The sequence below is a fragment of the Enhydra lutris genome, unplaced genomic scaffold (assembly GCF_002288905.1).
Source record: "Enhydra lutris kenyoni isolate GAN:26980312 unplaced genomic scaffold, ASM228890v2 scaffoldscaffold27, whole genome shotgun sequence".
NCBI classification, from domain to species: domain Eukaryota; kingdom Metazoa; phylum Chordata; class Mammalia; order Carnivora; family Mustelidae; genus Enhydra; species Enhydra lutris.
Window position 1 is genome coordinate 6,381,790 of NW_019154111.1, and position 26,421 is coordinate 6,408,210.

General features: G+C 43.8%; 1 protein-coding gene across 1 annotated transcript; it reads left to right on the plus strand.

The window, feature by feature from the left end:
* Positions 1-1,127: 1,127 nt before the first annotated feature.
* Positions 1,128-26,421, plus strand: LOC111152070 (pleiotrophin). The gene is made up of 4 exons (XM_022510360.1): positions 1,128-1,242; positions 2,160-2,333; positions 4,309-4,470; positions 25,873-26,421. The coding sequence occupies exons 1-4, from the start codon at positions 1,128-1,130 to the stop codon at positions 25,926-25,928; spliced, it is 507 nt and encodes a 168-aa protein (XP_022366068.1). The 3' UTR covers positions 25,929-26,421.

A 26,421-nucleotide genomic window follows, 5' to 3' on the forward strand; every position in this document is an offset into this window, starting at 1 on the left:
TAATACCCGTTTGCCTGAGTGACCGTGGTTCTTCACGCGGCTCCAAGGGCATTACAAGGCTCTACAAAGATCAGCCCATTGTGTGGGAAATTGGAAAGTTTACTCATGAGCTGTGCTTTCTCAGTGGGAACTTCTGAATCCTCAGAGGACAATGTACACATTATAGTACACTTTGTTCTACAATAAATTGTAGAACAGAATAATCTCAATTCTGTGTGTGTGTGTGCACATGTGTGTGCGTGAGGTTTTATTGTTCACACTCAAGGGAATCTAAAATCACTCTTCTGGAAAAAAAAAGAATCCTCAGAGCTAATGACCATGGGTAACCATGCTGACAATTAGTTGTCACAAGTGACTTCAAGTTCCAGGAGAGTCTTTCTAATGTTATTCTAGGATTTTTGACTCATAGCAAATGTGGAGAATTTCAAATTATGAGTGAGTGTAATCTCTTCATTATCCTAAAATTGAGAAGATTTTTAGATTTTATGTGAGCTTATACATGTATTTGACATAAATCAAAGCGAGCTAGCCCAACTTCTGTCTTGCACTTCCCTCTTGGTGGACCAGTGAATAATGGAACAGTGATGATAAAATAATCTTAATCATGAAAAACAAAGTCAGAGATGTTGGTTATTATGACACATGTAAAGATAAAGGTAAACCATATACTGGCACAGATAATCCATTAACTGTGTCCATTCAAATTATCCATGTGGACTACAAAACCGCAGTTGTTTCTAGGAATTGTCAGGAGTTACAAAGATGACCATAGTTACGGACCTTACCATGTATCCCCACCAGCAAGATTAACCGCAGGAGTCCGCTCAGAATTATGCCATGAAAATTCTTTTGCGTCCATAATTCTCGAGTCATACTTAAGCAAGTAATTATGGGTGAAGTTCTTAAGTGGAGAACCATTGTATTTTTGTCAGTGAATACCTAATTGCAGAAGAACACTTACTTCAGTGGCCGTGGGAGAGAAAAGAAAGAATTCTGCTCAAGAGCACTGATAGAAATCTTCTGAAAATCTATTCCAGAAGTGGAACATGGCGCCCTTTATTAAGGAGTTCCACCAGCCTTCCTCTCTTAGGCTGACACCACCTTCTGTTTCTCTGTTTATTCCTAGAATGCAGTCCCAGCAGTATGTGCAACAGCGTCGAAAATTTGCAGCTGCCTTCCTGGCATTCATTTTCATCTTGGCAACTGTGGACACTGCTGAAGCAGGGAAGAAAGAGAAGCCAGGTAAGCTGTAGAGTTATGACTACATAACCCTACATATGACATACATAATCCTACATGTGACATACATAAGGCAAGACTGTTCATGGATTAATGTCCATCTAATCCAACTGCCTGATTTTTGTCCTCCTCCCCTCCATCCTTCTTTCCTTCTTTCTTCCTTCCCTCCCCCTCTCCCTCCCTTTGTTCTTTCTTTAGAGGAACCTAAGTGACATCCCCCGTCCCCACCCTGCCATAGGACCTAAAATATAGCTGATGGTTATTAACATAATGACCGTATTGTAGCCCTTATGTACGGACTGCTGATGAGCAAGCAGGTGTCTTACGTTGAGTCTCTTCCTCCAAAAGGAGTCCTGCAGGGCATTTTTGTTTTATCTCATATGAACAAAGGGGGAAACTGAAGCTCAGAGTGATACAGCATCTTCTCTCTGTCACTCCCAGCGTCATACGCGGCAGGCTGTGGAGCTGGCAGTCTGTTTATGTCTGTGAGGCATGACATTCAGCTTATGGTCTTCCAGCTCTAAGACAGAGAAGGGAACATTGACTTGCAATGAAATGCTAATCTGACAACCCTTACTTCTAAAAGAATGTCGCCTTATCTTTCATGTTTCACTGGTTTTGAACATCTTTACCAGAAGTGTTTGCTTCTGAAAGGAGATGTCATTAGATCCTTTGTACAGTCCCTAGCCCCTGGAGTTACACTAATATGAGTTCTATCTCCTTCTGTTCACCTTCTTCCTTCTCGTGATCATTCACCGATTTGATCACTTGGCTAACGTGGGTCAAGGTGCTCCGGTTCACTGGATAGTGAAGACAGAGGTCAAAAGCACAGACCCCGCAATTACGGCGTCTTGGAATGAACTTTGTTGTAGGAGTCAGAGTTTCCCAGAGGTGGACTCGTGTTCCTATCTTCTTTCCAGAAAAAAAAGTGAAGAAGTCCGACTGTGGGGAGTGGCAGTGGAGTGTGTGCGTGCCCACCAGCGGGGACTGTGGCCTGGGCACCCGGGAGGGCACCCGGACTGGAGCCGAATGTAAGCAAACCATGAAGACCCAGAGATGTAAGATCCCCTGCAACTGGAAAAAGCAGTTTGGAGGTAAGCCCCACCACTACTGTCCTGTAGATTTAGTCTTCCACTCTGGGATAATGCTTGCATTCTTCTACCAGTCCTCTTTTTGAGCTTGACTACCGTTTATTTTATCAGTTGATTTTATCAGATCACAAATAACCAGATACCTTGCCTTACCCCCCAGGTTTCTCAACTTTGGTGCTACTACCATTTGGGGCCATGATGCGTCTGTTGGGGAGGGCACTGTAGGATATTGTTCCGGGCATTGTAGGATATCGAGCAGGGTCTCTGGCTTCTCTCCACTGGTTTCCAGTAGCACTCTCTGCCCCCATCAACTGTGACACATAAAAATGTCTCCAGATATTGTCAGATGATCCTTGGGGTCAAAATAGTCCTAGATTGAGAACCACTGTCCTACCGATCGGGACATAAAACATACCTTGATCCCTCCTGAGTGTGCCTTGACCTGTCTTTTCTCCTCTCTCTCCTTCTAGTTCTCATTCCTTTTTTCTTCCTTCCCCCTTCTCTTATTTATTCTCCTCTTCCTTCTCCAGACATCTTTCTGGGGCTTTCAGTCCCCCCTCTTTTGATCTTTCCCCACCATCCACCCTGGTTAATAGATTTGCTTATCAAATCTAGCCAGGCTGCTTACAGTCAGTTTCCATAGACTTTACTCTCGCTAATTATTGTCATTTTCCTGCTGGCCTCCGCTGCCTGTTTGGGAAGGAAACCTTCAACACTTCCAACTTTGAAACCCACTACTGAACACCCAGATTACCTGTCTTTTCCACATTCCAGACTTTTTGTCTTTCTTGGCCTTGGTGGTATGCAGTGCCCCAAATGTTCTCACTCTTTGCAGAAATGTATTCTGACCTATAAGACAGTAAAGAAGGACAACAAGTATATATACTGTATCTTTCTCATTCTCTATAACCTCTGGGGTACTTTTTGTGAATGCTGGTAAGTTCTATAGCACATGGTGAAATTCAGATACATTTGGTCTTAAATTGTATATGGGTTCCCTAAAGACTCACCTACAAAAAGTTTTTAAAAGTGTCTTAAAGAATGAATGCCTAGAATATATAAAGAACTCACAAAAATAAGAATCCAGTTATACAGTGAGTAAAAGACATGGACAAATATTTTACCAGAGACGAGATACAGGTGACAAACACTTGAAAGATGTTGAACATCTATCTCTTCCGCGCTAGGGAAACGGGAATGAAAACCAGTGAGATGTCACCGTATACCACGTACCAGAAGAGCTAAAATGACAAATAAGACCAAATGCTAGAGAGGAGGTAGAGAAACTAGGTCCTTCATACCTTGCTGATGGAAATGTAAAATGGTACAACCACATTAGAAAGGAGAATGGCAGGTTTGGTTTTGTTTTTAATAAGAATAAACATCTGTTTACCATATAACACAGTGGTTTCACTCTTGGCCATTTATCCTAGAGAAATGAAAACTTACATTCCTCTAAAAATTTGTACACAAATAGTAGATAGCTTAAAATGACAAAAATTACAGAGATGGAGAAGAGATGAGTGATTGCCATGGCTTAAGGAGATGGCAAGGGAGGAAGGTGCCTAGGCAAAGGCTATGACAGGATTAACCCAAAGGACTGTTGTGTTGGAACTCTTCTGCCTGTTAACGTGTAGATGTTCACTCGTATCTACAGACCTGACCGCATCACACAGAACTAAATGCGCACGCGTACACACAAAATGAGTGCGTGTGAAATTGGAAGAACTTGAATGACTTCTGCGGGATGTATCCCTGTTCATTTCCTGGTTGTGCTCAGGAATTCTGGTTATGCAACATAATCACAATCGAGGGGAGACAGGGCGAAGGCTATAGGGGTCTCTCCAAATTATTTTTTTCAACCGCATGGCACTCTACAATGATCTCACTACAAAAAGGTAAAAACAGAAGTGCGTCTACCTTTACAGCACTACTAGAGGAACTCAAAGATTTCTGTTTGGTCCCACCCTGCCTTTAGCGGAGTGCAAATACCAGTTCCAGGCCTGGGGAGAATGCGACCTGAATACCGCCTTGAAGACCAGAACCGGAAGTCTGAAGCGAGCCCTCCACAACGCGGACTGCCAGAAGACAGTCACCATCTCCAAGCCCTGTGGCAAGCTGACTAAGCCCAAACCTCAAGGTAGGTTCCTGTCATTGCACCGCAGTTTTCACGTGCATGTGTTGATGGACTCACATGGGATTTTCAGGTAGGGAAACTCGAGTTTTCTGGAAGGAAACCTTAGATGAATCACCTCAAGAAAAAGACTGAACAAACCCTGTATGTTGAACATCACACCAGTGCTTTTTAGCAGGCAATTGACGAGTCCAGATTAGAGTCCTCTGCACAGATGGGGTGTGGGGGCGGGGATTGGAACAGCCTCCTCGCACAAATAAACAATTTAGCAGAATAAGCCAATTAAGACAGTTGCTGTGTGGTGACTGTATATTCCAAGCCCTAAACTGGGACTGCATCCTGACAAGTATGAACAAATTCATGAAGACCGTGAGGCAGAAAATCTAAAATCAGGTCTCTCCTAGATTATTCAACGAACATAGTTTTCATGAAGTCAGCTACATTGTTTTTTACATTTTTCCTATGTCCAATGCAAAAATTGATAGGTCCTATATTTCCTTCACTTCTTTCAGCCTCTCTCTCTCTCTCTCTCTCTCTCTTTATATATATATATATATATATATATATTTTTTTTTAAGTTAGCTTTTTACTAAGTACATTCACCGAGAAATTTTCAAATTATGCAGAGCTGTCTTTCTATTTATTCCCAGAAAGTTACACTCTGCTCTCATGCCAGAGAAAGGGAACCAAAAACAAATATCATGGCTATGGTTTCATAGAAATAGGATCCCAGCTGAGGGAAGACAAGGAGGTATTACACTATTATTTCATGGGTGTTATGGGCTGAATGGTGTACTCTTCCCCCCGCTCCCCATTCACATGTTCGAGGTCTAACCCTCAGTACCTTAGAATGTGACTGTGTTTGGAGATAAGACTTTTAAAGAGGTCATTAAAGTGGAATGAAGTCATATGAGTGGGCCCCAGTCCAATCTGACTGGCATGTGAAGAAAGGAGATTAGGACACAGATACATGTGGAGGGAAGACCATGTGAAGACATAGCGAGAAGATGGCCGTCTACAAGCCAAGGGGACACACCTCAGAATAAATCAGTTGCTGACAATTGATCTTAAACTTCTAGCCTCTAGAACTCTGAGAAAATACATTTCTCTTGTTGAAGCCATCCACTCTGTGGTACAGGGTAAGGCAGCTCTTGCAAATAATATGGCAGGTCTCAGGAATTCTAAAATATCTCCCTGGTTTGTGCTTATATTTGTGCTCTAAAACTCATACTGGCTAGATTAAATATAAGGAGAAACTCAGAAGAACTGAACGTGAAGCCCACGGGAAATGAAAATAGGAAAAAAAAAATCCTCCAGGAATTAGGAGGATTGGCTGGCTTGTTACTGATCATCAGAAAGGTCTAACTTCACAGACCTAGCGCTTCCATCTCTGGTGGATTGGACACGGTTGCCCCCAGTGGTAGGGTGGCCAGATGCAGGCCACACCTGCCGATGGCACGTCTAGGATTCAGGCTGCCCTTTCCAGATCATGGAAATGTGCCGGTTCCGGTGTGTGTTTGGAAGGTAAGAAGTGGGACTGGGGTCAGTATATGAGTGTGTGTGCCTGCTTTATAAGTATTACTTGTCTGGAAACAACTGCTCAGATCTAATGAAAATTAGCAGCCATGTCTATCCAGTGACACATTTCCAAAACTGGAAGAACTCAGAGATACACAGTTTTCAAATTAATTTATTTTTAAGGCAGTTAGAGAACCAAAATATTCAGCATAAATTGAGCATGGAAAAGAAAAGGAATTAAAGAAGTCCCCATGCTCGACCATTGTGGTTCTCAACCTGGGTTGCACATTAGAACTTCCTATGAGAACTTGTAAAAATCCCAGTTTCCAGGCCATAACCCAGACCAACTATCTCAAAATTGCTTTGAAAATTAAGATGTTCCTTAAAAGTTTTCAGTATCAGCCAGAGTCAAGAATTACTATGCTAGTAGGAAACTCACAGAGACTAGACACACTCACACGTGCATATACGCATGCATGTACACATAAGTCCACAGTCCATTCTGGTTCTCTCCAGTGGGTGAGAGAAACTGCAGCCTAATGAATGAGGAGGAAAGAATGAGAGAGGGACTAGGCAGTGGGTGGTGGTAGGGCTGGGTGGATACAGAAATCATTGCAGAGTTTGGAATAAATAGAACGAAGTGGGGACATGATTCAGAAAGACCCCTTCTTCTTTGGACTTGGACCAGTGGATAATTGACCTTTTTACATTTTTCTCATCTGGTGATACGTAATGAAGGTTGTAAGTTCGGCTCAGGCTTTCACCTTGAAAAATGGCGGTTAAAAACATATCAAGTAGATAAACATTCTGTCCTTTGTTTCTATATCAAAAATGAAGATATATAATGAATTAAACATGGGATTAGCCTGAGTGAGTTCTCTATTTCACAGCACTAGGTAAAGCCCACCACGGTGTGCAAAGGTGGCTCCCAAATGGAAGACACTTTCTAGAGCGTGACTCTTCTTTTTTTAAATTTTAATTCCAGTGTAGTTAACATACAGAGTTCTATTAGTTTCTGGAAAATAATCTAGTGATTTAGCAATTCTGTATATGCTTCGGTACTCATCACAACAAGTGTGCTCTTAATCCCCTTCCCCCGTTCCTCCCTCCCCTCCCCTCTGGTAACCAGTTTGTTTTCTATAGTCAAGAGTCTGTTTCTTGGTTTGCCTCTTTTTCTTCCCTTTGTTTCGTTTCTTAAATTGCACATATGGGTGAAACCCTATGGTATTTGTCTTTCTCTGACTTATTTGCTTAGCATTGTACTCTATATCCATGTGCATCCTTGCAAATGGCAAGGTTTTGTTCTTTTTTATAGCTGAATAATATTCCATTGTGTATCTATACCACATCTTCTTCCTCCACTCATCAGTCGATGGACACTTGGGCTGCTTCCATAATTTGGCTATTGTAAATCAGGCTGCAGTCAACATGGGGTGTACCTGTGCTTTTGAATTAGTGTTTTTGTATTTTTTGGGGTAATTACCTGGTATTGCAATTACTGAATCTTGGGGTAGTTCTGCTTTTAACTTTTTGAAGAAACTCCATACTGTTTTCCCGAGTGGCTGTCCCAGTTTGCATTCCCACCAACAGTGTGTGAGGGCTCCTTTTTTTCCACATCGTCACCAACACTACTTGTTTCTTGTGGTTTCGATTTTAACCATTCTGTCAGGTGTGAGGTGATACCTCATTGTGGTTTTGATTTGCATTTCCTGATGGTGAGTGATGTTGCCCATCTTTTCATGTGTCTGTTGGTCATCTGGATGTCTTCTTTGGAGAACTGTCTGTTCATGTCTTCTCATTTTTTATGGATAATTTGGGTTTTGGGCACTCAGTTGTATAAGTTCTTTATATATTTGGATACTAACCCTTCATGGGATATGTCATTTTAAAATTTCTTCCGCCATTCAGTAAGTTGTTTTAGTTTCATTGATTCCCTTACTGTGCAGAATCTTTTTATCTTGGTGAAGTCCCAGTAATTTATTTTCACTTTTGTTTTCATTGCCTCAGGAGACACATCTAGAAAAATGTTATGACTGATGTCAAGAGAAATTACTGCCTGTACTCTCTAGAACATTATTTCTAAAAACTGTTCTAGAAGATATCTACCAGAGTATAAGTTTCCGGAGGGCAGGGACCTGACTTGTGCTGTTCTCTACTGTATCCCTTTTGCTTAGAACAAGGAGTAGCCCATAGTAGGTGCTGAATAAGCTAAAAGAAGAAAGGTTTCACACATGAAATTTATCATAAACTGGTGGAAGCTGTGGTAAAGAAGTCATTTAAGTAATATTTTCATACAGTTATGCAATTACAAATTATTTTTTCCCTTTCTTCAGGAAAGAATAATTCACTAGGGCTTCCTGCTACTTTAACTCAGGAAAGAGGGAGGTAGGGTACCCACTAATTTTGAGTTGGGCACTATGATGTGATAGGCACTCCTCATTTCAGCTTCAATGCAACTCTGTGCATGAGATTGTATTTATCTTACTTTATATTTGAGAAAGCATAGGCCAGAAAGGGTCTTATTTAATGCTTCACAGCTTATAAGTGGTGATTCAGATTCGAGGTCAGACAAACACCAAAGACCGTGCTGCCTCTTGGTATTATACACCCATGAAATTTTGGCCATGTTAGATAAATCTCGATGTCTAGAATCATTCAATAGTAGAGCTTCTGGGGACCTTGCCTGTCATCTGATGTAACCCTGGGGGAACAGATGAGGACAGAGACGCGTCAGTGATTCATCTACATCCATCCTGTTGCTTAGGAGCAGAGTCAGTTCCGGGCTTTCTTCTCTTTCAGCGCCATTTTCTGCCCTTTTATCCCAGTCCCTGAGCTCATACCCAGAAAGTACCTTTTACCCCTCCATCGTTACCTTCTCATCAAACACATCATCAGGTTCTGGTCTTTTGTCTGCCTTTTTTTTTTTTTTTTTAATGTTTGTTTTATACACCTTTTCAGTTTGATTTCTGTCCTCTTTTGTTTTGGGAAATGGCAGTGGCTTGATAGGCAAATGATGGGATGTTCAGTGTGGAGAACGTGCTCTTTAAATTTTAGAGTGGAACATAAAGATGTTGGTTAGGCTGTGACTACCGGCATTAAATTGAGAAAAAGCTGGAGAATATCACTGTGACTTGATTCCTAATAAGGCCAAAAATTTAAAAGACTTGCTTGGGGGAGAGAGGGCACTTTTTATCCTGACTTGGCACCGAAACCCTGGGAGATGACTAACTATCCCTCTGTTTTAGTTAAAAATCACCTTAAAACTCACCACACTCCAGTCCCTTGGGTAGAAATGATTCATCCTGTGGTTACGTCGATATTGCAGAAGCTCCACCCTCTAGCCTTGGTACAATTTCATCAACACTAGTTATCAAGTTGGAAACTCTTAGTAAAGATTCTCCTCTGTTGAAACGCCACTTAATCCGGGAAGAGGTTTTTGTCCTCTTCTTCCATATTATATACTCAGAAGAAGAGAAAATATTGATATACTTAACGCAGACATGAGAACTGAAAGGTGCATAACTAGAATATAGCTTTCCTGGAGATGGGGACAGGGTTGCTCTGGAGTGGTCAGTGACTGAAGGATTGTAACTGGAATTTGCTTCGTTGCTGCTAAAATCTACCAGGGATATACTGGCGAGCAATTGCGTTGGACACTGTAGATTATAATTTCTCAGGAAAAGAGATGGATTACATTATTAATTACAGTTATTAATTAAGGAAATAAAGAAAATCCTGTATCTGTCCAGGTTTTTAGTTGCAGCAACATCTACTCTAGCTAGTTAAGCAGAAAGGGGTTATTCGGGGGGAATTCGATAGCTCACAGACTCTCCAGAAGGGCCAGAGGACTTGAGTTGGATCCGGGAGGACTGTGCAGAAAGCAACAGATCCCAAGAGAAGTGTCTAATCATGCCAAAAGTGACTGATGCAGAAACCCTGCTGCTAAAATTACCCACAGTTCAGCACATATGCTAAGAATTGAACGCCATACCTTTCCCCTCGAAACCAGATACTTTTGCCTCCCTTCTTGCCAAAATACCCAATTTCCCCCAATTTGGCCCTTTTTTTCTGGTTGCTGACTTCTACCTCAAAGTGTACCTGCTTGCTGGAAACGAGGTCACCTATAAAATTCCGCTGCAAGGGACTCTGGGAAAATGTGTCTTTAACTTTCAAACTCTCCCTGTAAATCCAAGGAGTCAGGTGAGTGTGTCTTGAATTGGTATTTAGTGAGCAGCCGGCAGAGGAGTGTGCGGGAGTGCTGGAATGTATGGAAGTCCTCATCGGACCTAACCCTCCCTCCTTTTGCCTAGATGAGGCATTGATGACATTTCTCAGAGAAGTTGCCAAGAGTAATGTCCTATCAGACAGTTCCCCCACTGCAGAGTGAGTTAGGGATCTCATTATTGGAACCACCGGTAGTTTTTTTTGTTGTTGTTGTTGAGTCATTTCGGTCTTTTCAGTTTTGAGGGGGAGAAGTGAGGATAATTGAGCTGTGGACAAGTGAAGAAAGTGGAAACCAGGGCCACTCTCTGCCAACAGTGCTACATAAATGACCAGAGCACAGAACCCTTCAGAGGGCGAGGAACAGGTCTCTAAGCCACAGTGTCTCTCAGTGGTCCCCTTGGAGGATGGTCTCACTGCAGAACAGAAGGTAGGCAAGCTAAGTGGAGCTGGCAAGATGGCCCCCCTGTGGGAGAGCCATGGCCCTGCAGGCAGTCTGGACAGCATGAGCAGGGGCAGCGCAGTGAAGCAGGCTTCTGGCGGTTACCACTGGAGTGCAGAGTCTGATATGAGGCTGGATTGGGGCTCACGCAGAAGGCCTTTGTACGAGCTGAGAGTTTCCTAGGGACTACAGAAGATGTGGCCTAATGATCATCTTAGAACATTCTAGAATCTTAAGTTATGGTCGAAATGGAAATTATTAGTTGTTACTGTTTAAACAAGATACATAACATTTGTATGAGCCTCCAAATTTGCCTGGGACAGGAAGAGGAGGGAGCACGGGAATGCGTGTCTGTGCTACAGGTGGGCCAGGGAACCAGGTTAATCTCCCCCACCAACCCGCCGCACCATCCTGTCCACCCGTTCTTACTCTGCTGTCACCAGATCCTTGTTACATTTTCCCCTGCTCCCGAAAACCCCAATTCCTTTTACTTCTTCCCAGCTATTTCTCAATGTTTTACCGTCTTGCTGCCCTTTTTTTGGGCAGTTGCCTAGCCCTCTCTTAGGTTTGACAAGCCATCCTTTTTTTTTTTTTTTTAAAGATTTTATTTTTTTGACAGAGAGAGATCACAAGTAGAGAGGCAGGCAGAGAGAGAGAGAGAGAGAGAGGGAAGCAGGCTCCCTGCCCAGCAGAGAGCCCGATGCGGGACTCGATCCCAGGACCCTGAGATCATGACCTGAGCCGAAGGCAGCGGCTTAACCCACTGAGCCACCCAGGCGCCCCATTGACAAGCCATCCTTAAAGATCAAAAGGACGGCCACTGTTTCAGTGCAAGACTCAGCTTGTGTGCAGGACATGGCACTGGGCAGCTGATTATAAATGAGAAAGGGGGTCGGTAAAGTGATGTTCCCAGCATTCTCAGTTCTCTCCTGCTCAACAGATATTTTTTTGTTGCTTCTTTTAAAGATAAAAGAAAAAAACATTTCTTTCTAGACTCTGGGCTCTGCCATCCCTTAGCAATGAGCGTGCAGATGCGTTTTTCTAGGCTGAGAGACTCTCCGCTGTGTGGAGAGGGGCGGCGGGCAGCCTGGGACGGGCTCCCCTTCTCCCCGAGACCCCGACAGGTTGGTGGTTGCTGCCCTTGTATCTGACCAGAAAGAGAAGCCTGAGGAATCAGGCAGGAATTTTGTCCTTCTTGATCAGAGGGAAGCCCTTGCTCTGTTTGGTCTTAAGGTCTGATTTGGTTTTTATTCTGCTGTGGAAATTGTCTTTCAACATCTGTATTTTAGTTCCCATTCATGACACTGTAGCTGAAGTGAGGAGATCTAGTTCTTATTAGCATATTAGCAAGATCTCTTATTAGCATAACAGTTTTGTCTTCTGTAAGCTAAAGTCTATACTGACTACCTCATCGTTGTCAGGATGGAGTGACTGTAAAAATGCTTGGTAAACATGCAGTATTCTTAAAACTATTTCCTTCCTTCCAAATGAAAATCTTGAGGTGGATGTTTCCCTCAGTACCTTTTTGGGCTAAAGAACTACGGCGATTACAATAGGAGTCATCACAATTAATATTTATTGAGAGACTTGTGTGTTTGGAGGACATTTTAGCATACTGAGTCTACACTGTGTCCTTGAAGAATCACAAAAGCGCTGTGAAATGGCTGCTATCATCATTCCTAACTTTACATCCGAGAACAGAGTCAGAGAAGTCAGATGCTTAGCGTGAGGTTGTACAGCTGATAATACAGGTACCCCAGTTTCTTACCCAAGAAAGAATGAACTTCAGACCCAGCCCTACACTCCCTCTTCTGTCGCAGCTTTCCATCAGCAGTGGAGTCAGACCCAGACTCCTCGGCAGGACAGGTGGCTCCGGCGTCCCCTGACTAACGTCTCGCCTGACCCTTGCTCCCGGCATTGCCCACGTGCTCTGCCCCAGCCCCGCCACAGCCCGGGGAGGGCTGGTGGCATGGCCATGCGTGCTTACACACCCGCTTCTCTGCACCAGTGGGCCTAGAATCCTGGCGCCTGTTCTCCTTCTAGACATCATACATTTTGTTCTGTGAAATCCAGCTTGTTCGTTTGGCAAGCGAAACCACGTGGGCCTCGTGGGCCTTGTGCTAGAGTTGGCACCGGATCAGCTACCTCTGGACCCACAGAGCGGAGGGAGCAGCAGAGAGCGCTCCCATGCGCCGCGGAAGGGCAGGTGCTGTTAGAGAGCCATGCGGTCCTCTGGCACGGTCTCCAATTTATTCATTTATTTAGAAAATCTGTGAAGAGCCTGCAGTGGAACGGGCAGTTTGGCAGGTGCTGGGGATACAAAGCAAGTTTCCTCCCTCTTACTGCTCTGTTCTAGTTGGGGGCATTGTTTGGGGGGGTGTGGGGGGGTAGATAATAGTGACAAAAATAAGAACTCAAAGGACAACCACATATTGGAGGAAGCGCTCTTGGAAAAGGCGGTTGGGGGAGAGGAGGGCGGCGAGGGGAAAGAGAGAAACCAGGGCAAGCTTTTCTGAGAGTAAGTCCGGAACTTGGTCTTGAACACAGAGCAGGAGCTAGCCCTGCTGGTTGCTCAAACAAGGCCCAGTTCAAAGTCCCTGAGGCCCAACAGGCTTTGTTTTTTTCCGGGGCTAGAGAAGAGATCAGTGTTACAACTCGCTCGGCTTCCCTTCCCAGGCGGTAGGTCCTGCCTTTCTGCAGGACCGGCTGCTCTGATTAAGACGTTCATTGGTTCCTCCTCCGTAGTGAGTGTCTTTGCCTCTTGCAAGCCTGAACCTCGTTCCCCTTTGTAGTCCCTAGTCCACGAGAGGATTTCAATGAACAGCACCGACTGGAATGAATGAACCCAGCCGTCCATCGGTGAATCCGGGAACACCCCTCCCCATCGTCCTGTCTGGCTCACTAGGGCACATCATTCGTTCCCCGGCTCCAGACGGACGGAGAATCCCTGCCGGGGCAGCGTTTGCTCACCTGCAGTACGAGTCATCGGGCTGTATTACTCCCAGCCTTGTGAAAGGATTTTTAGTCCTCATCGCCCTTGGTAAACCCAGCGCTCAGAAGCTCATTCGCTGTGCACAGGCGACAGCTATGCCGTGATTCGCGTGCAGGAAGGCTGCGCACGATACAAAGTGTTCGCACAGGCGGGTTGCTGGGTTGAGGGACCTTCTCACTCTTTCCCTGCTGCTTTGGCGTTTCTCCCCTCTGACTTCTTCCCGACTGAGCATTTGTGCTTTGCGTTTTCGGTTGTCACTTGCGTCGTCATTTCTGAGCCACATACAGGTGGTTCCTGTTGAGTATTTTTGAAGCCACTGGCTTCTCACTACGTTGTGAATGTGCATCGTCTCACTTACTCCTCCCAGGAGCCCCAAGGAGTTTTGTGCCCATTTTACAAATAGGACATGAAGGTTGCAGTTTGCAGGTTACCCAGCTCAAGAGAGGGTCAGGTTTGAACTTGAACTCAGAATAGTCCTTTTTCCAGAGTTCTTTTCATCATATCCATGCTTCCCAAACCGAGTGCTCCATATGGTGTCTCTTGGGATATTCTGAAAGAAATTAGGAATTTTGGATTATATTTCTACGATAATCCTAAATCATTACCAGATGCATGTTCGGGGTCATTGAGCTGTGGGAGATCATTTTTGGCTCAAGCCTGTGTGTACTAAGTGCTCTAAAGCAAATAATAACCTTTAGTGCTGCATTTCTCAGGCTGGGGTCTTTTAAAGAGGGGGACACTCCTGTAGAATACGACAGAGCATGGTACAACGTAGCCTGCTACCATCGGCCTCCCAGCCCAGATGCTGAGCTGGACTCGAATTGCTGCCTTGGTGCTGTGAGGGTCGGAGAGACTCTGGGGCTTCACGAGGACCTGAGGCTCTGCTGTCCTGGTAACCAGGGGTGACGCTTAGCGCGCTCTCCGTGACTCCAGCCAGCTTTGCCCTGATGCAAAGCCTCTGGGAACCCTCAGGGAAATCAAAGCAGGCTGGCTGTTGCTCAGCACAAAAGGTGGGGGGGGGGGGCTGAAAGACTTTTTCTAGAGGGGTAAACAGTATTTGTAGAAGAGCTCATCAGAAATGCAAAGAGCAGAAAGCAGGTAAAATGTTCGTGGTGTCCTGCTGCTCAGGCATGCAGGGGACAAGACCTGGCACTGTTTCCAGTGGGTTCACCTATTCATTTGCTTTTGAGAGGTTTTCGAATCTTATTTTCATTCATAGAAAAGTATATTTTCAGATCTTTACCGAGATGCAGAAAAGCACTACATTAAGCCACTGTGAGGGCTTCTCTCTGAAGAGAGAGAAGTCTGGGGGCACCTCTTCAAGTCTAACCTGGGCTTCTGCTGGAGACAGAGCACTGGGGGGGGGGAGCAAGAGGAACGGGGTGGTGGGGAAATCTGGAGGACATGCGTGCAGGTGTGTGAACAGGTGACTGAGGGGGGCACCCATGAAACTATTAAGGGACATCAAATCCTATATTGTGTGCCAAAGTCACATACCCAAATGATATATATTTTAAAATCTGGGGGACACATGTAAGTCACAGTTAGCTGACATATTTTGCACTTCTGTAATTAATTTTTGTACCAAGAAGAAAGTGTGAAATGTAATTCACTGGGGTACGGGTTCACTAGCTCTTGGGTGACACAGTACCTCAGCCTGGGTGGCTTCAACAGCAGAAATCCGTCTTCTCACAGGTGTGCGGGATGGAAGGCCAAGATCAGGGTTTCTGCAGGGCTGAGTCTGAAGGCTGTGAGGGAAGGATCTGTTCAGACCTCTTTTTTTTTTGGCTCATAGATAGCCGCCTCGTCCCTGTGTCTTCATATAGTTTTCACTCTGTGCATGTCTATGTTCAAATTCCCTCTTCTAAGGACACCAGTCTTTGGGTGAGGGCCCACCCTGATGACCTCATTTTTTTTTTTTTTTAAAGATTTTATTTATGTATTTGACAGACAGAGATCACAAGTAGGCAGAGAGGCAGGCAGAGAGAGAGGAGGAAGCAGGCTCCCCGCTGAGCAGAGAGCCCGATGTGGGGCCTGATCCCAGGACCCCGGGATCATGACCCGAGCTGAAGGCAGAGGCTTTAACCCACTGAGCCACCCAGGCGCCCCTGATGACCTCATTTTAACTTACTTACCTCTAAAAAGACCCTCTCCAGGAAATTCAGATTCTGAGGTATGAGGGTCAGGAACTCGATATGAATTTTTGAGGAAAACCTAATTCAGCCTGTAGCAAGATGCATAGAATCAGTTGGAACCACAACAACAACAACAACAACAACAAAAACCCATTGGGGAAGGAAATAAGAAATGATTTATGGAGCTGTACCTACTGAACTTTTAAATATTCTAGACTTCGAACTTTTCCCCTTGACACAAATCAAAATTTGACTTTCTAGTAGCACCGGTCATATAATGTTCAACATCACATACAATAAGAGAAAGTGATGATATGCTAAGTGGGAACTACTTATTATTGATTCTAATAATACTCTGCATTTCTGGTTTAGGCTACCGACATATAAGATCTGATTGTATGACAGCTTTTCTCCCTGGGCCTTCCTTCTTGCAGAAACCAGCTTTTGAACATTTACATGTCATGTCAGAAATACCATCTCTTTCCTGTGTGGGGGTAGAAGTGAAGAAGGGTGAGGTCTTCAGAGTGGTGCACAGAGTGAGGGAGGGGCAGATGCTTTTGCTGAACATAGGAAACCCCTTGTTAGTTCCCGGCCCCATGTTTTTCTACGTCTGTGTGAGCACATGCGCACGTAGACCACTGTGCCTAACTCGAGTTCTTTACACTAACTTTGGAAGACACGAGAATGAAGTCAGAGCTTCATTCTACCTATTACTACTAGCTGTCACTACCAGCAGCTGTGACAACGTGTAGTGACTGGGACACCCACCGCACGTGCACGCACACACCCTAGCATAAGCATCAGAAGTGCATGCCTTCCACAGGCAGTTTCCCTTGCATTGGTTATGTTTGCCTCTCTTCAGTTTAGCTAGTATTTAAAAACAAAATTCAGCACGTGAACATCAAATTCACCCCCTGCAACACACAGCTGTTGTTTTCCTTCTGTAACTTGTATACAAGTGAGAACACCAGGGATTAAAGGCCTTAGAGATGATGCCCTTCTGATCCCCTTCCTCTCTGCTCTTCTCCTGTGACTCAGAGGGAAAAGCCACACAAATGTTCAGCTGTTCCACACCAATGAATCGGTGGCGCTAATATAGGAGGTTCCCGTAGGCCTGCTGCTGATCGTCTTCCCGGTCTCCCATACACATATACACATAGGTCAGATCAGGGCATCACCCCAACGCACTCATGACTGCTGAATAAAGAAAGTGCGTCCTAACAATCCCTTTCACGATTGGCTGGGGAAGCCAAAAGGTGTCTCCACTTCCTTTAAAGAAAGGAGAATGGAGAGATGGGAGGGAAAAGTGGCTGAAAGGCTAGAGAGCTGGGTCTTGGGTGAAGGGAGGGTGGTTACTTTACCACTGCTGGGTGACTTGTTTTGGCACGGAACTGACATGTTTAGTGTCTTATTAAGCTTCCTCTGTGTGATCAATGAAATAATCCACAATAAGTACAGTTAAATCTGTATTACTCACCAGCATTTTCACAGTTGAACTTTCTGTTTTGAGGAGATGCAGTTAAACGCTGAGTCACCTCTCAGAGTAGTGGGGGCAAGACAGAGGTTCCCCATAGAGCCCAGACATGGTTGGCCAGGGTCTAGACAGACATGTACTATGTTTTATCTAGCACTCACTGTCCTGTCTACTTAATAACAGAAAGGATAGGTCAGGAGGACGGATGGTTGAGAGGGAGAGGTAGGTATTGTGCAACACGACTGATGAGTGCAAAGGAAGGTGGATGGTGAGGGAGAGAACACGTATCCGCGTGTGGGCAGCACCGAGGAGCGGTTTGGATGTACGCAGTCCATACGTAATCCTGGAAGTAAATGCATGGAGTCAGCAAGAGGAAACAAAGCAAGTGGTATTCCAAAATAAGAAATCGAAGAAGAAATAACAGAATAATTGCACAGATAGTGGACTAATCAGATCAGAGAATGATTTAAGAAAAAAAAAAAATGTAAAGATTATATGTTGGATTTTTAAATAGGAAATTCTTTCTGTGCTGTGCAACTTAATATATGCTACCCCACTTTAAACTGAAATGTTGGGAAATTTAATGAAGGAGGCTGAGCTGTCTAGTACCTGGTCGGATTCTAGGCAGATCACTGAGTTGCGTAACTCGGGATTTAAAAGCCTTATTACCAGTTCTAAGGAAGAGCTAGGTGACATGAGGGATTAGGTATTTTCAGGTAAGCAGGTGGCTAATTCTGAAGCACAAGCAAGTTCCTTTAAATTGGTTCATGAAACAATAAAAGAACGGTGGTGGTTTCCAGCCTTTTGGACATATCTACATTGTAACTATACGCTGACAGTGATATGATCCTTTCCCTTCACTCAGTTCTAATGGTTTTTTTAAATAAAGTTTTTATTGGGGTGCCTGGGTGGCTCAGTGGGTTAAAGCCTCTGCCTTCAGCTCAGGTCATGATCTCAGGGTCCTGGGATCGAGCCCCGCATCGGGCTATCTGCTCAGCGAGGAGCCTGCTTCTCCCTCTCTCTCTGCCTGCCTCTCTGCCTACTTGTGATCTCTCTCTCTGTCAAATAAATAAAATTTTGGGCAGGAGAGGGAGAAGTAGGCTCTGATGCAGGGCTTGATCCCAGGACCCTGGGCCAAAGGCAGACGCTTAACTGACTGAGCTGCCCAGGTGCCCTGTTCTCATGATTTATTGAATGAGTCTCCAAAGGCTACTTCCCATGGCTCTGGCATGGCTCCCCCTGGCCTTGCCTTCCTGCTCTCTGAATCTAGCATGTCCGTTTCTGACTGTCCATAGCCTCCTCCTATATGAATTCTACCTGTAAGAAGGTGCAAATCTCTTTTTTCTATTCCAGTAAGTAGTTCCTGCCACTGGTTTAGTGACCCAAAGCTACTTCATTGAAGTCAATAGCAAACAGAGTTGAACTCACGGTAGTTAAAATCCAGGCTCCACTCAACCATTTCATCCCTCAATTCCTTTTCATGCTTTCTGGGGGCACAGGCAGGCCCTCTGAAAAAAAGCAAATGAAACCAAGACATTTTGCTAAGAAAATGAGATAAGCTTATTCCAGAATTCTCAATTCTTCTACTCTTGACATAATATCTCCCTGGAGTTCTCTGAAAACCTTTACATTGTTATCTTTCTTCCAAGATCCACTCCTCCAACTTTCTCTCCAATTTCCTGAATCCTGAAAATGGGAACGGGTGTTTACTTGTACCAACTGCATGGCAGTCCTGTTCCTAAAAGGACCTGTGATGGATGAAAAAGAGATGATGCACGCTGTTGATTACTGGCCTTTTGAGAACAAGTTTGCTGTGATGGGGTCCGACAGAAGTCACTGCTAGGAACATCGATGATTACTGCCTTTCCAGAAAGAAATTTGTCAGTGCATATCTAGAGCTTTCCGAAGGCCCTACCCTTCGGTCCAGCAGATCCTCTTCCAGTAATCTGTACAACACTTTACAATATTGTGATTTGTTCAGAATGTGCATTGCATCCCTATTTGTGGTAATAAAAAGTGAGAACAAGCTAACCAACAAAAGAGGGAAGGTTACAAAACATATGGAACGGGATGCCATAAAGGAATCGTCTGTGGGCATGCTTCAAAGTAGATGCAGTGGTATGGAAATAAGTTTTAGTATAAAATACTTTATCAACCGTCAATATATTCCTACTAAAAGTATATGTTACATATAGTCACTGAAAGAATACAAGTAGAGGGGTGCCTGGGTGGCTCAGTGGGTTAAGCCTCTGCCTTCAGCTCAGGTCATGATCTCAGGGTCCTGGGATCAAGCCCCGCGTCGGGCTCTCTGCTCAGCGGGGAGTCTGCTTCCTCCCTTCTCTCTCTTCTTGCCTCTCTGCCTACTTGTGATCTCTGTCAAATAAATAAATAAAAATCTTAAAAAAATAAAATACAAACAGAACCCACGGTGGAAAGTGTTCTGTCTGTATTTTGAAAATATGGGTGATTTCTGTTAACATATATCTGTTTCTTTACTTTCTATATAAGCTTGTATTACTTTTAAAACCAGCAAAGTAATATTTTTAAGAAGAATGAAATAACAGAGTGAGGAGAAACTCCTTCTTACCTTCAGGCTGAATTTCCTGTAGACATTCTTTTTCTCCCTAGTAACTAATTCTTCCCGAGGATACTGTATCTTTTACAGCGTAGGCATCAATGATGCCATGAGAAACTAGGAAGAAGAGAAATAGACATTGAGGTCATCAAAACAGCTGCTGCATACCCATGATTCCAATTAAAAACACATACTTTTAGAGTACTTTACGATTTTTGAAGACTCTCACAGCAAGCACTCTTGAAATCTTATAAACTTTACAAAAGCAGAATTTTTCTTGTTTGCCATCATCTCCCAGCATCTAGAACGGTGCCGGGTACACAGTGGATATAGGGTAATATTTGCTAAACGAAGAAATGAATGTTTCTTGAACAGTGGTGGTCAAATAGGATATTAGAGGTTGTAAGCTCACACAGTATTCATGATGTCCCTCTTCAGAGGACAGACTAGGTGTTCTTATTCTCAGTTTATAGGAAACAGATGTAAAATAATCAATTTGCCCAACATCACAGAGCTGGTAAAAGGAAGGATCCGGGTTAGAATAATTCTTTGAGGATTTGGTTCTTAGTATGATTCGAGCAGAATTTCATGGTTTCCTCATTGCCCTACTAAACAAAGGCCCTGGTGCCACTTACTTCTTAAAGATTTTGTTTTCTAATCAGAATTTTTAAAATGTATAGGTTCCGAATTTACTGTAGCATGACTCTCATTAATCCCTATGTTAAATTACTATGTTAAATTTTTTTTTTTTTAAGATTTTATTTATTTATTTGACAGAGAGATCACAAGCAGGCAGAGAGGCAAGAAGAGAGAGAGGAGGAAGCAGGCTCCCCTAGAGAGCAGAGAGCCCGATGCGGGGCTCGATCCCAGGACTCTGAGATCATGACCTGAGCCGAAGGCAGCGGCTTAACCCACTGAGCCACCCAGGCGCCCCTATGTTAAATTTTAAATTAAAAATTCTCATGATGCATAGCAAGAGCTATGCATCATGAGAATTTTCCTTGGCCAAATTTTGATTTTTCTAAATAGAATACTGTCAGGGTGGCGCTCCAGGTGACTCATAGCCATGTGAGCAACCCGAATCCTTTCTGGAGTGTTCCTCCTTAAGGAAAGTCTTAGGACTTTCTGAACACTTTCAAATATATCTTGAACAAAGCAACCTGTTTCTTTCTGAGCAACATGAAATACACACATATCAGGAGAAAAGAAGGATTACTATCCTCCATCACCTCAAAAAGTGGCCAAAAAAGAATGAAAGTCTTTATAAACCTAGGAAAGGAAAACACACCAAGGGCACCCCTGTGAGTGTTCATGCAGTGAGGTCCCAGGAGGGATCATCCAAGGGAACAGAACAAGCCACTTTTCAGGCAGGTGCCCTTTGAGCGCACATGTCCACAGTGGCTCACTTCCTGTTGGCATCCCTTTGAGTTTCACAGCCTCAGCCCCTGTGGGGAAGAGTGACATGGATCCTGGGGTGTTATTTCATGTGCGGCATGTGTGTCCTTCCTTCCGTTGTCTTGGCTCTTTTCACTGGGAACTACGGTGTCCGGCTGTTTGACGTCAGGATACCGATCACAGCGGCTCTTAAAACCTTTCAGAGTAGCCGCTGTGTGACTCTGTCACAAAACACTTGCTTACGCTGGTATAGCCCTGCTGCAAGCCTATTCATGACCCTCATGCTCACAGCAGATTTCTCTCCCTGTAACCTTGATGGGCTGCTAAGATGGGACAGAACTCTCTCACAGAGTTAATTCAGTCTTCTATTTTAAAGACAAGAGCTTTAAAGGGTTGAGAAACCTGGATAGCGTTCATGGATGTATGTTTGTAATTTTCTTCTTCATCAAATAGCTTTAAGGAGATACTGAAATAGTGCAAGATTTTGACTGCACTCCTTACTCTCCTCGAGAAATACGAATGAATTGACTGTTTCCCATCCACGTGTTCATTTCTTCACTTTTAGGCAACAAATACTTCATGAGCACCTATCATGTGCCAGGCACTAAGACACCGATGTAAATGATAGATACGGTCTTCTGCCCTCACAGGAAGAGAGAAACGTAGATTAATTAGGTATGAAATTAGAATTGAACAATGAATTTTCTAAGAGCAGTAAGAGGCACATGGAAGTGTCTGACTGTGGGTGGAACCTGCTTAGTTTGGGGGTTCTGGGCAGGTTTCCTTAAGGAACTGAAGTCGAAACGAAGGTCTCAAGGATGAGCCGATGTTGGCTAAGCGAGGCTGAGGGGGTAGGAGGAAGAGCGGAAGAAGAGAATGCCGTGCATAATGGGCATTCTTTATCTGGGCATTCCTTTGACACCCTGAGACAATTTTTGACACAATTCAGTCATTTGGCTGAGGTGAAAATAAGCAAAGAAACCTCAAGGAAGCACCGTCAGGAAGAGGAAGCCATGGTGAGCCAGTGAGGCAGGAGTTCTTGTCATGGGAGAGATTTATGTACCTCACCGAGGAGCTGCCAGTCAGCTGTCACGCACTAGGCCCTGTGCTGGCGGCTCGGGAAGGAACAGTGGGGCAGGATTCTGCCCTCACATAGCTTACGCTTAGGGGCGACTACAGTATGAACAGTCAGTGCTCTGAGAGCAGAGATACAGAGAGAAGGCTTCTAACGCAGACCAAGCAGAGAACCAACTAGAAGTTGGTGTCAACACTGGTACCTAAAGGATGGGAGGCATTAACCAGACGGAGGTGGTGGGGGGAGTGCAGACCTGACGGAATGAAAAGGAGCTTTGAAGGGCAAAGACTAGGGGAGAAAAAGAATGATGTGTTCCAGGAACTGAAATAGGCAGAAGGGTAGAGACTCAAGCCAAGGGAGGGGATCTGAGTGACGGCTAAGAGACGAGTGCAGAACAAGACCAACTGCATTTACTAGAGATGGATGAGCAACGGAAGCTGTGGGAGGAGGTCAGAGAATGGCTGCTCATTTGATTCTACAGCCAGATCGAGGTGGACCTTGAGGAATGACTAACACTCTTTTGGACTCCATTTCTTCAGCACCTACATAGGGCAGATGGACTAGGTTCTTTGCAGATTGTAGATTTGATGATACTATTTAAAAACCCTCATGTAGAGGGGCACCTGGGTGCCTCAGTCATTAAGCCTCTGCCTTCAGCTCAGGTGGTGATCCCAGGGTCCTGGGACTGAGTCCCACATTGGGCTCCCTGCTCAGCCAGGAGCCTGCTTCTCCCTCTACCTCTGCTTCTCCCCTGCTTGTGCTCTCTCCCTCTCTCAAATAAATACGTAAATAAAATATTAAAAAAACACCCTCATGTAGAGTGGGTAAAGCCTGAGAGGCTTTCCTGAGTTTTTGAGGCCACGGAGACAAGTAGTGACAACATTCGTATAGTCTGCCTGTAAAATGTACATAAGTCACCAAAAAAAAAAAATGCTTTTGTTTGGAAGCAATATTACCAACCTAAGTTTCTTCCTAAGTTTCTTCCTTATTCTCAGAATTTGAATACTTTTTTATGTGAGAAACCAAACTGACCTCATGCAAATAGAATTTAATCCTTCTTCCCACTACTTTCTACTTAGATTTGAACCCAGAGTGGTCTTAAGGTCTCCAGTGTGTCAAAGGAATGCCCAGATGACTGGCCAGCAGTGTCAAAAAGAAAACTGTCTGATTGGCATTGTACAGATTAAATGGGCAATTGGTTGATTTCTTGGTATTTAGCAAGTTGTTAATTAGTGAATTTAAACTATGGGCATTCCCCACTAGGGGATTTGGAGAATTTGAGATCAGAGAGACTAGAATTGTACTCCAGCTGACATCCCAGATTATTCTCTGAGGATACCTTTCTAAAACAGCTGTGGTTTAAAATGTCAACCAAAGACTGGGAATTATTAAATGTTAAGACACTGACTATTCAGAAATAAAACAGAAAACAGAATTTGACTTTATAGGTATCTTTGAACTTGGAAGTTCTGGTCATCTTACCTTTCATGGGTCCAAAGGAGGGGACGTTTATAAAGACAAGCAAAAACAGAGTGAAAGTTTAAGTCTCTTCAGTTTAGGTGGAACGGGAAGGACGGGCATGAACAAAGTGAAAGCTTGCGAACAGCAATTTAGCAGGACGTTAGCAACTCCTGGAGTAATTTTGTGTGATGCCCTCTTGAAGCTTGAGTAAGGAGCGTAGGACAATTACTTTGTATGGAAATATTACTTCACCTAGTAAATAATGGGCTTTCAATCTTATCAGAAGAAATGAGGAGGATTAGGGGGAAAAAAGGGTTCAGGCTGTGCCTAGGTATAAGTTTGGGTTTTACAATGTATGTGTTTGGCATTACGTTCCCTAGGTCCCTCTTGGACACAGGCCCTGTGATCCAGTGAACAGGGCCTGCTTGCCATGATTATTGTCCCAGTATTCTTCTGTCACTCAGCACATTCAGGTACCTGCTCAGTCAGTGTGTCTTGGGGATGATGAAGAATAGTAATAATATGGCCTCTTAGTAAGAAAAATTAGTAAGAAATGGCCTCTTGTTCTTAGCAGGTTTCATTAGGGTGATAATAGACTAACCTTTATTGAGAACAGGCTGTTAAACCATGTTCTGTTCTCAGGGAATTTTCTACAACTCATTTAATGAGGATATTGACCCTATAAAGTGGTACAATTCATATGCCCATTCACAGGTGAGAGATCTGAGACAAATAACACGACTGGCTTTCGGTGGAGCTTGGCTTAGTGGTGGAGCCAGGACTCACACGCCGGCAGTCCAACTCCAGAGCCCGTACCTCACCCCTCTGTTTCTACCACTACTGTGGGCCAGACAGGGGGAAGGATCTTAAAAACATTTAGCAATAGCCTTTCACTTGCTAGCCTAGCGATTCTGACTGTTCTCATCTTTGGAGCCCACGCTGACAAGCCCTGTTCACACTGCATTCTCTTTGGCCTAGGAAAAGGGAGACAGCATGATGATTGAATGGAAAAGGACAGGATGTTTCAATTTAAATCCTCATGGTTGGGGCGCCTGGGTGGCTCAGTGGGTTAAAGCCTCTGCCTTCAGCTCAGGTCATGATCTCAGGGTCCTGGGATCGAGCCCCGCATCGGGCTCTCTGCTCAGCGGGGAGCCTGCTTTGCCCTCTCTCTCTGTCTGCCTCTCTGCCTACTTGAGATCTCTCTGTGTGTCAAATAAATAAAATCTTAAAAAAAAAAAAAAAATCCTCATGGTTTTACTTACCCAGTTTAGCTCAAGTTGGGACATTCCATTTGCTTCATCCAAGGCGAGAAGACTATAGAGTCAAAGCTCCATGTGGTTCAGAGCTGGTCCTTCAGATACGGATCGCTGGCGAATATATAAGCAAAGAGCAAATCAGGAGAAAAGGCACTTTGAAATTGGCAGGAAAAGTGCTTATTAACAGCCCCATGGGAAGGGCATATGGGGAGTGAGGGGGCTAAGCAGAGCTTTTATACCTCTCCACTGAGCAGTGAGTGTCCTGGTGTGTTCTCTCACAGAGGTCTGCCCTGTTTTTCTTTTCTAAGTAGGACCCTCAGACAGTATTTTAAATACCAAATGGGAGCAACCAATAAGATGACAGGCATCTACAGGTGTCCGCATGAAGGAAGGCTGTACCCCTCCTGCCTGCACTAGGCACTCCTAGTGCACTCTCCTGGCAAAAGCAAGTTCACGCACACATGCGCCTTGTCCCTCCATCTCATCATTTCATTCACGGATGATGACAGTTGGCCCATGAAAAATGAGGGGTGGAACTGCTTGGGTCCACTTAGATGTGAATTTTTTTTTTAATAAATACAGTATTATATCAATAGCATTTTTTTCTCTAGCTCCCTTTATTTTAAGAATACGGTATATAATGTATACACAAAATGTGTTAATGAACTATGTATGTTATTAGTAAGGGTTCCAAGCAATAGTAAGCTATTAATAGTTAAGTTTGAGGGGATAAGAAGTTACATGCAGATTTTCAACCGCATGGAGGGTTGAAAATCCCAAGCATTGTTCTAGGGTTGACTGTCAAAGAAAAGTACCCCCATTGTTTACTAACGTGATGATTTTTTTTCCTCTTTTTCATCACAGCAGAATCTAAGAAGAAGAAAAAGGAAGGCAAGAAACAGGAGAAGATGCTGGACTAATGGGTGCTGCCTTCTGTGGAACACGAAAAGGACGTCAGCAAACAGGATCAGTTAACTATTGCATTTATACCTATGTAGGCTTTTTATTCAACAGTTATCTATAGCTTAAGTACACGATAGGCAAAAACAAAAAACAGAAAAATTTTGTAGTAGTGTTTTTTTTTTTTTTTTAATGTATACCATAGGACCACTAGGGGCTTATAATAAAGGACTGTAATCCTACTTAGAAAGTTGACTTATAGTACATGATACATGGTAGAAAACTGAGGTAAGTTTTTTTGGAGTTATGTGGTATTTTACATTTAAATTTTTTTTTTTACTTTTTTTTCTTTTGCCAGCAATTAAGTGTTATGACCATGTAAACTACTTTTCTTGTTAATTTTTTCACCTAGACTTTTTTTTCCCAATTGAGAAAAACATACATACTAAACAAAACAGCAATAAACTATAATCATCCTATCTGAGGAAAATATCTTGTTTTCTGCCAACGGAT